This window comes from Pectinophora gossypiella, chromosome 2, assembly GCF_024362695.1.
Source record: "Pectinophora gossypiella chromosome 2, ilPecGoss1.1, whole genome shotgun sequence".
Classification (NCBI taxonomy): domain Eukaryota; kingdom Metazoa; phylum Arthropoda; class Insecta; order Lepidoptera; family Gelechiidae; genus Pectinophora; species Pectinophora gossypiella.
Window position 1 is genome coordinate 17,439,486 of NC_065405.1, and position 12,811 is coordinate 17,452,296.

The following is a 12,811-nucleotide window of genomic DNA, read 5'->3' on the forward strand; positions in this document are numbered from 1 at the left end:
TAAAATAATGGTAGTAAATAATAGTAGGGTTAGTGACATCATAATGAATGCTGAAGGGGATGATTCTGAGTTAATATCAAATGGAATTTTCGGTCGTAAAATTCATGATTTATTCGTGTAAGTATTTTTATATTGTTTTCAATTCTATACTTTTGCGATGGAAAATTTCACTTTATATTAACACAGAATAATGAGCTGAATCATCTTCCTCAGTATTCGTTACGATGTCACTTACACACACCCCGTACAAGTACGTACAGGTAGCCATACAAGTATGTATGGGTGTTAGTGACACCGTAACGAATACTGAGCGGGATGAGTTATGTCTTGACTATAGTCACAGAATAAGAAATAATACTGCGTATAGAACGGCAACTCATTGCTCCACACCAGAGGTAGAGCTAGGTTTACCTCACCCCCCTCAGTCTTACTTTAGTCTTCAATCGTTTGGGCATCAGACATTACACACACAGATACGCGTGTACAATAACGTCATTGTGTAGTGTCTGTGTAATACGAGGTGTTTTGTATCAAGTGTCTACTCACATGAGAAAATACCACTAATGCTATGCTGCTTCCTTCTCATCATGACATTTATTTTACCAGGCATACATGGTGTACAAAGGGCATGGCAAAGATGATAGAGAGAAGACTGGCAAGTTCAGATCCCGTCCTGCAGAGTCTACCTACACCATGACCACCAACAGAAGCGCCAGATTCTGTGATAATATGACAGAAAGAGAATTAGACGTGAGTATTTTTATATAGTTAGATGATGAATGATAAAATTTAAATAGAAAAAAAAATGTCTTGGAAGGGACTTGAACCCGCAGTTCTTGCCAACCGGAACGAGCGTCTTAACTATTACACCACCGGGTCCTCCTCCAGTCCATGCGAAATTCTTCTATCGTCATTAAACCGACAATGTATGGTGTTTTATTTATAAGTTATGTGATTGTTTTTTATATATATTATTTTTATTATATATTTACTATTAATTAATGATGAACTTGGATAGCAACTACATTTCTTACAGGTAAGATCAACCGAAAACAGAATCTAGGGCCGTCAGAGAAAACCGCTTTTATTTGAGATTATAAGTTGTTACCGTCACGAAAAAAATCTTTTTCACTTATTTATACAATTCCACTTAATATAAAAATGGCTTATGAGCCGATATGACCGTCGATAATAAAAAGAGTCTTGATTTTTTCCAACCCCTGCCCTGCCCAGCTCCAAATAATTTAAATACATAGTAACAGTATAAATGTTCGACCTTTGGTCAACCCATATTTCCGAGGTCTTTTCACAAAATTCAGAAGCCTTATATATTTCCTAAAGTAACTTTACAAATATTAGGCATTCAAATAACAATACCGAAGGCTTAAAGTCCCTGAATGAATACCTACTCCAAATTTCTTCACGGAATAAATTTGAAAGAAATCCTGAGACTCTTCTGAGTACTTTCTTAGGCTTTTGGCTGCTTAATTTCCAGTTGATAATTTAAAATTTTTAATATTTATTTTCTCCAACAGGAGGAGTTAAGAAAGATCCTGAATCAGCTTGAAAAGTTACGCGAACGTTGCGGACCTGGTCCAACAGTTCGTCGCATCACTGCCATGCAAGATGCTGCCAACGTTCACGATCGCAAGCCTGCGTCTTCAGACTCCGCCCCTCTCAAACTAAACACAGTCTTCAGCGCAGTCGCTGACAGACTCATGTGCACAGTAACGCCTGCTGAAGAATCAAGCAGTAGCGGCAGAGACCTCCCCTTTGAAGCCCCACCCGCCTACAAACAAAAAACTTTCAGTCCCAGTAAAAGCGTTGAAAATAGCAATGCAGAACAAAGTCAGACTGACGTGACAACAGCTGCAGACTCCCCCACACGAAGAACTGAGCTCAATGAAGAGACTCAAGAAAAAGAAGACAAAAAAAATGGTGTGTTCAAAATTTCTGGTGAAGCAAATTGTAGTGATATCAGGCCTCCCGATGTGGCCAGTAACGGTTTTAAAAGTGATAAGAGTGAATTGAAATCTAGTCCTGGTAGCACGGAGACTGTGAAAGGTGTCAGGTCAGGTCACGCCAGGACTCACGCTATTGTTATTAATTTAGATGACAAAAGTCGCTTCACCGAAGAGGTAACTGTGTAGTAGATCTTCCAAATTTGTACATTTTGAAGACTGTACTTACATTATCGATTCCATTATTACCCGGGGCGTTCTTAAAATGATCTCTCCTTGTAAATTATACTTTATAAATTATCAAAAGTTTCAACTATAATTTGATAATTAATAGAAAAGTTTTGTTATCATCATTATCATTCATCTAATGACAATGCCATATTTTTGAGATCGTCCCGTACTATGTATAGTTATGTAAGTTTGAAAATTGCTAGTCTTTACTGTGATTCATAGATAAAATACAAGTAGGTAAGTTATAATGTTTGGGTCATGAAAATTGACGTTTGTCTTATACTCAATATTGTGAATATGCTCGAATCATGAAGTAAGTGTAATTGTTTTTACGCCTAAAGGAAAATACACAGAACCTGTATTTAGAACCAGGTAGTACCTACAACAGGTTTATTTTGAATTATTGTGTTTTGTTTCCGCGATAAGGCTCACCTATCACAATGATCTAACAGAAAGCTCCGTGAGGTGAAGATACTTGGTTCATGTTTCGATGGATGTTCGTACCTCGAATACCCCAGTTACGATTAGTTGTGAGCTTATGTTATGGTTTTGTTTTGGTAGGTCTCCTTCTTTTTTTTCTTCGTGTGTCAGGGTTATTATTAAGCCACCGAAAGCCACTGACATGACTTGGTAGATTATTTAAACTGAAAATTCTGTGTAATGACAAAAATTTCAAGGTTCGAGCATGGTTTTTATTGATAAAACGTTTATTCTGTAGTTTCGAAAAAGCATATCAATTGTTACTTCCTTTGTACGTACTGTCGAGAGAAAGAAGCGTTTTGTGCAAGAGAGAACTTTTGTAAATATAGATTGGATTGTACGTAGTTCCAGCTAGTTTTTGCTGAATTGCCTAAAGTCGCAAAGCTGTTCAGTTCAGTGAGTACCGAAGAGTTATACTGATAGTGTGTTTAAGTGTCAGTAGAATAATTTTAAATCTATATACATACAAGCCAAATACCACTTACTGATTAATCATTAAATCTCAGAAACTTCAAATGCTAGGAGTCTCAAATTTTGCAAGGGGTTCCTTTTAGGACGTAAGTGCTCACTAAGACGGAGTTTTGCGAAATTCAATTCCCCAGGGGTTGAAAGTTTGTATGAAACTTTGTCATTTTTAATGTTAGAATCATTATATGGACGAAGACGCTGGCGGAAAGCTAACCAGTATTGCATAAGACACTTCAATAACAGGAAAATCATCGTTCCGACTATAAATATTATTTTTCTGTGATATGCAATGTATTATCGAATTGTGAGCCGATTTTAAGGATTCACTTACTGGGGCACAAAATGGACTATCAAAAAGAAAATGTTTAAGCAGTCGTTTACAGAAATCGCTTCAAGCTTTCAAGGATTGAAAAAAAATGTGTTGAGTACACAATATTATCATCCACAGGGACTTCTGGACTATAGAGTAAGATAATCACGGATCTATGATTTTCGCAGGTAATGTATACTTAAACAAAATTTGGTTCATTTGCTCGAAAAGTAAATTACTTATCTGCATTAAAAAGAAACATTTTACAAAAAAAAATTAAGCTGCCTTCAAAATCGATTCTTTAAAACCATATCTCTAGTAAATTAAACTACTTATTACAAACTCGTTTTTCAAAATATTTGATAGGTAAGTACTTACCCTTATGCTCTCACTTATGCAAGTTTTAATATAGTCATGAGCTTATGTTCTGTTATATTATGTTGTTTAATATTATATTTGTTACTATCACGGAATAGAAGAAAGAGGTTGGATTGGCCAATGAGCACTAAACGCGCGTCATACAAGTGTGAGAAAATAGTTCATACTTCAGCTTTGCACTCCACTCGTCCGCAATCTTTACGACACACGGAGCTCCGCAATAGTATATTAAAAGGTCGTCAACTATCATGCAAGGAGATCTTTTCTTATCACATGAAAGCTAAAAACCTTAGTATGATCAATAACCGAGAATAACCGAATATGCAGTATCTTACGAAAAGACACAAAAAACACATAAAATATACATTGCCGGTAAAGTGGCTATGAAATTTGAGAAGCAGTAGAGCTATCGTAGTTATCTGTTTGCAAGAGTAGAAGTAAAAGAGTGGCGTTGAACAGCGGTTCTCATACAAAATGCGCGTTAGGGTCTTTACATCCTGTTTCTTCTTTCCCGTGGTCGCTGTCGTTAGGTTTTATAGAAAAATTGAAACCTTTTTGCCATATAATATATCTAGTATCCGTTATTACAACATTCTATATTTTCTAAATATAATAGTTATTAACTACTATGTATATAATATACATAGTGCTAATATTAAAATGTGTAATATACGTATAAGACGCCAATGAAAGACATCTAGTGAATAACTGTAAATAAATAGAGGGATAAGGATATTAAATTGATGTAAACGTAACATTTTTGTATATATAGAGATAAGATAGTTCTGTATATAAATAAGTGCCATACCAATAAAAAATATTTTAGTGTAAATAATTATGTTTGTGACATTCGATATTGTCTAAATTATTCGTAAAGTTACATTATTATTTGGCAAATTATTAGTTATGTATATTTTATTGTAGGATAATAAATAAGTATTTAGATTTCATGTATATATTTCTAAATTATTTCAAATGTTAGGCGAGCTTCCTCACGCCGTGATGAAAATCGCACGAATTTGCGATATCGCAACAAGTTTGATGACGATTCGAGTAATAGGTTAGATGACAACTTAAATATATTTACTTTTTTACAAATTGTCAAAATGTGATTATATATGATATTATGAATCATGATCAGTGATGAGATAAGTAATGACATTTGCGAGATTTGTCGTAATATGGATGTGCCCCCAAATCGTGAATCTCGAAACACAAAATTCGATTTTTTTATTGAACATTTATTTTTAGGTTGCAAATTGATTAAAATGAATGAAAAAATTGAATGAATTATTTTAGTAATTTGAATGTTACGTATTTGTATTGTTTTTTTTGGTTATTATTGGTTTGTGTATTTTCGATCGACAACTTTTCACATTTATAATATTACATTTTACTTTTATTTAATACAAGAAGAAGATAATTATTATAATGTAATACAATCTTACAATCTTAAAAATCTCATGGTTATATCCATGTTAACCACAAAATTCAGGGTTATTGACCCCAAATGAGACTACCTATCTCGATCACTGATTATGACACTTTCAAGAAATTCGATGTAACACTGACTGACAACCTTAACCTAAAATTGCACATTCATACGATATCGGACGGCGCCACGAGGAAGGTCCCGTAAAGTGGATTACCAATTCTTCGAAGATCGTGATATACATTACGCACATTCTTCTTTCCAGCTTTGTCCTTTGGCAACATTTCTATAACTATTGCCAAAATAACTTCCTTTGTCGAGACATTTCAGCAAATAATATTATTAGATAACAATAAAATACTTGTATGACTCTAGGGAGAAACTGTTACTTTGTTTCCAGAGCTAGTTGAAACATCAAACACAATAAAGATACTAACGACCATATCGCAAAGGACACAGTGGTGGCGTAACCTCTGCCACCCATTGCCCAATAGCTCAAATTAACTTCATAACTTTTTTTAGATTATGCTCCGCACAACCCAAATCCCCTGGTAGTTGTGGCTTCCGAATACATCCCGCTTAGGGACGTTACTAATTTAATGTACAAAAATATACGATCCCAACGACCCGTCAGTCATCGTAGTCATAGAGGTGGCCAATCAGCTCACGACAACAAACATTTCAGAACCCCGATACCAACCCCGCCGGCGTGGTCGACGATTTCCCTCATATTTCTATCAGCGCTTATCGCTATAGACCCACTAGGGTCGATTAAATCTTTCAAATATTATCCTCTCAGACGACGCCCTGAGTCGAGGTTCCCTCCCAACTGGGTACCCTCAGGCCAGTTATGTGATTGCCTTCAGCGCTCCCCATTTGTCCAGCTAAGTAGTTAATGCCATCTGCGGCTACAATAAATCACATATTTGAAAAAATCTAACATCATTATCACTAATTTAATGATGTTAGATAAAATAAAGAAAGATTTGTGTCCAGAAAGACCATACCTCGAAGTATTTTTTAATTGCTATATAAATACCCAAAAATAGTCGGAGAAGAACTTTAAGCATCCAAATTTAAAAAATAAAATTACCGAGTTACACTATTAGGCCTCTGGTATAACTTGATGTGATCAGGATTTATATTTGTCACTAATTTCTATCGTGTCTTGTGATTGGCTAGAAGTACAAACAATCGATACCAGTTGTAATTTTCAGCCAATCAAAATCAGGGAGGTTTTGACTGTGATTGAAACTATAGTTACACGATTAAGCCCAAAACCATTTATCCAGATGTCCCACAAAAGACCAATCACCACCACAGAGACTACCTACTCAAACGTCAATCCGTACTCAATTGACTACACGTATTCCGCTGATTTGATGGCAATCATTGACCGACGCTGATTATTCTGTCACTCAATGTAATGATATACACACACGATGCCAATGATTGATAATCCTCTTGATTCTTCCAGATCCATCAATCAAAATTGTAGACCCATTATCCCTCATCGGATTGCTTCTCAGACTAAAAAGAAGCGACAGTTCAATCCCCCCTCCCCCACGTGTACACCAATATTTTTTTTTTTTTTTCCCGATGGGTAAGGCAAAGGGAACTATGCCCATACAGCCATGTCTTACGTATTTTTTTTCTTGATGATTAATGAAATAATGAAAGGTGATGATGATGAAACCTAAGCCCCCACTCTCGGAGTAGACTCCTACTCCGAACCCCAAACGAATTAACTCAAAAGTCAGCATAAACTTTCGAGTTATGAAGGGGCTTTTTGGCACGAAGCGAAAATAGGCAGATACACTTTGTTTATTGAATACTCGGATATAATAACACTGTCGCGATGTCTTCCGACTAACTTAATGCGATCATTAACCACAAAACACCACTCCGTATCAATTATTTAGATTATTCAATAAAGAAAGCAACTGTCCCGTTCCCGTTCCCGCCAAAAAGCCGTACACCAATCAGTTATAAACTTATCTCAAGTGCAATTCCATCATAATAGACGGCGATACGGCTCACCAACTATCGCGTTTGTCTGACAACTCGTGAAGCGTGGGTACTAAGGGTGGTATTAATAAACTTACCTCAGCTTTGAGACTGCTCTCAAGATCATGTCAGTGTGACAGTTCTCATATAAAAACAGGGACTTGAGCATGATCTTGAGGGCAGTTTCAGCTGAGATTAGTTTATTAATACCACCCTAAGTCCATCTTACAGTGATTGTACCTCAGATCATGCCAATTAAGTATGTATCTCCTTCAAGGTTTCGTGTGGTCTTCCAAGCATTCTTTCTACTATCCAGAGCTTCCTTAAACCTAAACGCTTCCATCACTGACTTTGTGTGCTACGTAACATGATTAATTGCAACGTATCAGAGCATCATGCCTATATGACCGAAGGGATAGACAGTGGTGTATAATAGACGCACCCAGTTCTCGCCAGCTATGCTCAAGTCCCATATAATAGATGGCGATTCTATTGCCATTTACCAGGTACAAAACCTGGAAACCACGTGATATCTTCTTCTTCTAACGTGTGGGTTGAGAGGTGAATTACCAACTTCATCAACCCGATACCGATCACGTGATATCGATTATCTATGATCTGTGAATTCAAACTCATAAAGTCGAATTCAGGTTTCGAACTAATGACACTACGCTGTGAGTCACGCATTCACAGAGCTATCAGGGATTCATCACGAATTTATCAGGATTAATTACATTATAAAAAAAAATAACGTCCATAATTCACGCACACAGACAGACACAGTATTATGGAGAGTACTATCCAAAATTTTATGTACTCACGGACAAACTCTCCAGAATCAAAGTCAGCACTTTGATATTCAAAAACATTATAAGAGCATTGATACAAAAATAACATTCTACAAAAGCCTTCCATTAGAATATTTATTATGAAATTGACACCTCGCCTGTAAAATGAACAACACATAATTTATTAACGTTCCACTGAATTTTGTAATTTTAAAATGGAAATTATTTCGTTTTCGCGACGGGGAATGTTGTAATGAGTTACAGGACTGAGTTACCAGGGGTTACCAGGAATGAGTAAAGCCAGGGGCTTACTGTCGGAAATTAATTTGAAAGAAAGAAAGAAACATTTATATTCATGTTAGTCTAATAGAAAGCTCGGTGTGGTGTGGGTACTTAGTTCATCTTGCGATGGATTTACCTCTGACTACCCCAATGGGAGACTTTCCAGGCTACGTTCCCAAAAAAAAAACGTATTTATCACGTTACGTACGTTAGCCCTGTTGGCTTCAACTGCGTGTAACAAAAGTATGTAAACTCTTCGGAGACATTTCGGGGTAAATATTCTTTTTTAATTCCGAATTCCTACAAATTATGGGGAATTAAGAAATGAAAAAAAAAATATATTTGTTACATAAAAATCGGGTTGATTATTAGCAGTGGAAACTAAGGGTGGTATTAATAAACTTATCTCAGCTTTGAGACTGCTCTCAAGATCATGTCAGTGTGACAGTTCTCATATAAAAACAGAGACTTAAGCATGATCTTGAGGGCAGTCTCAGCTGAGATTAGATTATTAATACCACCCTAAATTCCATGTCATTATAGTAAATTACCTTCTAAAAGTACCTTATGTTTGTTTATTACATAATAAAGTCATAGCGAACACGCTAGTTTCTCTAACCTAAGCCCTTAAACCCTTTCTCTAAGCTAGTTTTTCTGGCCACGTCTTTCCCTCAGCGTTACAGATTCCGATGTGGTAATAGTTTTACAGCTATTTACATAATATGTAATTTAATTTTTTGACGTTCAAAAAGCGCTAACTTTGTAAGCCAATTTTGAAAAATAAATATATTTGAATTTTTTTTGAACCACTAAAGGCTAACTAACATGCACAACGTGATAAAATTTTGCCACGGTCATTTTATCGATTCTTACGATATAATTATGTCGTTTTGTCGATTGGTGATATGCACCCAAATAAGTCATGTCGTTCTATCAAAATTCGAACAAAATCACGTGCCACGCATTTTAGAAAAAAAAAAACAAACTTATCGATTTCGACAAAATTTATTGATTCGATCGATAATTTTATCTCGTTGCGCCAGTTAGCCCGGCTGGTAATAAGCGATGAATTTTAATTCTATTATTTTACAAAATTTTGGTTATTTTTTACAAAACAGAGTGACTACGTAAACTTTGCATTACTAAGTAACATAACTATTTTGCAATATTTTTTTAAAAAAATATCACTATTTGTAACTAAACAGTTATAATGTTACTAAGGAGTTCAAAGTTATGTAGTCCCTCTTTTAATTTTCTCTGTGGTCACTTTGGTTTGTTGACAATTACCAAAGTGCTGCTAAATATTTCTTTTTGCAATTTATGCTTGGGATAAAAAATAATGCTTTGCCTAAAATTAACAGCCTTCACGGGTTACCTACTCTACCGCGCAACGCGCACCTTTAAATACATTGGATTTCAACCATAGACGTCTATATAGACAGTTTTAGTGTCTTACGGCTTTAAGGTGAAATCCACAAAATTCTTTAAAATTCAAATAATTTATTTCATAAAACAGAATTCCAAAACTTCAAATATTTTTGTGAGAATCTAAAAATTGCAAAAAAATAACAAATAAATTAATTTAATATATTATATATATATTTTTTAATATTTTTAGCATATTAAGTTTTTTATTTATAAGATGTGTTTGTTTTGTTTTTAATTGTGGTAATTAAATGTATTTTATTAAAATTGCAAATTGGATTTACATTTCAATTTACTAGCCTAGTAACACCGCTATCCAGTAGTTTGCAATAGCGCAACCATGCAGACACTGGACAAACCAAAAGATCACAATAAAAAATCTTTGCTGTTCGAAAATTAACATTTTAACTCTTAATACCCAACCGAACTATAATAATATTATATCTATATTGTAAATAGCATTCTAGTGATATCAAATGATTAAGAAAATTTGCTTCAAAGTAACTATAAGTTGCAATACTGTGTAATATGTAAGGAAATGTGATTATGAATGAGTTTCTATATCTAAAGTATGATGTCATAAATATTATTAAAAAAAGTGTTGACTATCTCAATAAAGAAGTTTGAAAAACTTGGGTCTTGTGTTTGTTTCATCCCTCTGCGTAAACAAAGTTATAAGTTAAACGCGTGTAAAGTTTCAGAGTTATGGGTGAGAAGGCAACTTTATAGAGGTAAGAATAAACCACCTTAATCACAGTGGAATACAGAATAAACTACGGTAACTTAGACAGAACTGTTATTTAGATACCTACAAAATGTAAAAACAGACGATGAGTTGCGGTGTACAGAAAAACCTGTCGATAGGTTTATGAGACACCGTTTTGATTGTAAAACGTTTATTGTTACTTTGAATAAAAAATAAAAAAAATGTTAACGGCCAAAGGTGGATATATATATATGATGAACCGTGACAGAAAACCAGTCCATCCCTCTAGAACCCACAGAAATATAGATACAATTTTGAAGAAGACACAATCTCTTGGTATAAATAAAAACTGAATAAATGCATTATGAATTACTTTTACAGTGTGTCCATTCTAGCACCACTTTTCACTAAACGCATAGGATAAATAAAGAACAATACTATGATACATATATAACGGTAACTAACGGCCTCCGTGGTCCAGTGGTTGAGCGTTGTGCTCACGATCCGGAGGTCCCGGGTTCGAATCCCGGTGGGGACAAATCACAAAAATCACTTTGTGATCCCTAGTTTGGTTAGGACATTACAGACTGATCACCTAATTGTCCAAAACGTAAAAAAGATCCGTGCTTCGGAAGGCACGTTAAGGCGTTGGTCCCGGTTATTACTTACTGATGTAACGTAGTCGTTACATGAGTCATGTCAGGCGCCTATGGCGGCTCAGTAATAACCCTGACACCAGGGTTGATGGGGTTGGAAATTCACCTCACAATCCACACGATGGAAGAACGGTAATTCCTTGCCCCGCACCAATTGGTATCGACCTCCAAGCTACATTTACCTTTTACCTCACCCCCTCTGGGTCTTCTTAAGACTCCATGGCCTTAAACCGTGAATGAGTAGGGGAGAGTGTGGATTGTTTGTCCCACTCGCACTTACGTGGTAAGCGGCACAGGTTGAGATTTTTGAATGGAGTGTCTGGCGAGTGCATAGTCAATACAAAAATTTAATGACGTCACCGATAAACGCGACAATTTTTTTTTTTTAAATTTAATTTAATTAATAGGAGTATGGTTTTTAAGCCGTGGACGCTGTGGTAGCCCAGTTGGTCGAACGCTTGCTTCTCATTTTGAGGTCATTTTAATCCACAGAATTTGTTTTCGAATACATGTTTGGATCATAAATGATTCACGTGCTCGGCGGTAAAGGAAAACACCGTGAAACCCACATTCCCGAGAAATGCATTTTCGGAGGTATGTGACCTAACCTGTATTGGGCTGGTTCGCCCTTCGCCGATTGGGAGGTCAAACAGGCAGTCGTTTTTGTAAAAACCGGAGCTGTCAAATCATCAGGTTAAGTAAGGGGACCCTATGAAAAACGTGATAATGCTAGGGAGATGATGATGGCTTTAATAATTTTTGAATTTTACCTAATACAAGCACTCATCCAATAATGATTTATTAATTTTAGTATTTACCTTTGACTTCTACTTATTCAACTGTAGGTTAGGCTACCAATAGTAAATAAACATTATAATCCAAGTCCACGTATCGATTTCCGTACGTATAAATTTAGGTGGACCTCACCCGCGGTTTGTGGTGGAGCGGACGCTGCGAGCCGTCCGCTGTGGCAGCAGAGTTTGGTTTACAGCCCAACTCAGTCGATCGATTCATCCGTAGAGCAAAACAAATCAGCATTATTTCCTTTAAATAAAGAAGAAGAAGAATAAATAAGAAGAAGAATAAAATAAATTTATTGCCAATAACAATTTACATTTGCTATATGAACTAGATAATAATGAATATTGCGAATACGGGCAAAAGGAAATGGCTCAGCTTGCGCTGTGATGTATGGCGCCATCCAGCGCTGGTTTTCAGTCATTTTCTCTTCCAAATAAAGCATTATAATGCTTAAATACCACACCTAATTTATGAGCCACGCTCTTGTCGGTGTATCATTCTCCATTCTTATCTATCAAAAACCAATTCCTTCACTTCCTTATAAGACACGACGTTCGCCTTCTCTTTAATCTGTTCCATATAAGCTCTTCTTGGTCTTCCCCTTCCTCTCTTTCCTTGTAGCTTCCCTTCTATAATGTTTTGAAATATATGCTTCTTAATATTACAATTTAGCCTACAAGCTAAGAAGCAATTTATATAGTATACAAGGTGTTGTGCTAAGCTATGTCATGTTTATGTTTATGACATATCCGAGATGGTAACCAATGCATTTTTTATTCATTGCCATGCCTCATTAAAGTTCCACTTTGTCGACTTGTCCCATTAAAAGGGAAGTAGGTGCCTTAGATGTAAGCTTCTTACCCGGAGAAATGATGAGTCTTTCTCC

General features: G+C 35.8%; 2 protein-coding genes across 3 annotated transcripts in view; one reads left to right on the forward strand and one right to left on the reverse strand.

The window, feature by feature from the left end:
* Positions 1 to 2,150, forward strand: part of LOC126375821 (probable G-protein coupled receptor 158) — a 122,836-nt gene extending 120,686 nt beyond the window's left edge. Inside the window, exons 11-12 of the mRNA XM_050022897.1 lie at positions 607 to 750; positions 1,536 to 2,150. Of these exons, the coding sequence (XP_049878854.1) occupies positions 607 to 750; positions 1,536 to 2,150 (759 nt within the window). The remainder of the gene's footprint in view (positions 1 to 606; positions 751 to 1,535) is intronic.
* Positions 1 to 12,811, reverse strand: part of LOC126378021 (tripeptidyl-peptidase 2) — a 477,445-nt gene that overhangs the window by 253,769 nt on the left and 210,865 nt on the right. The window lies entirely within an intron of this gene.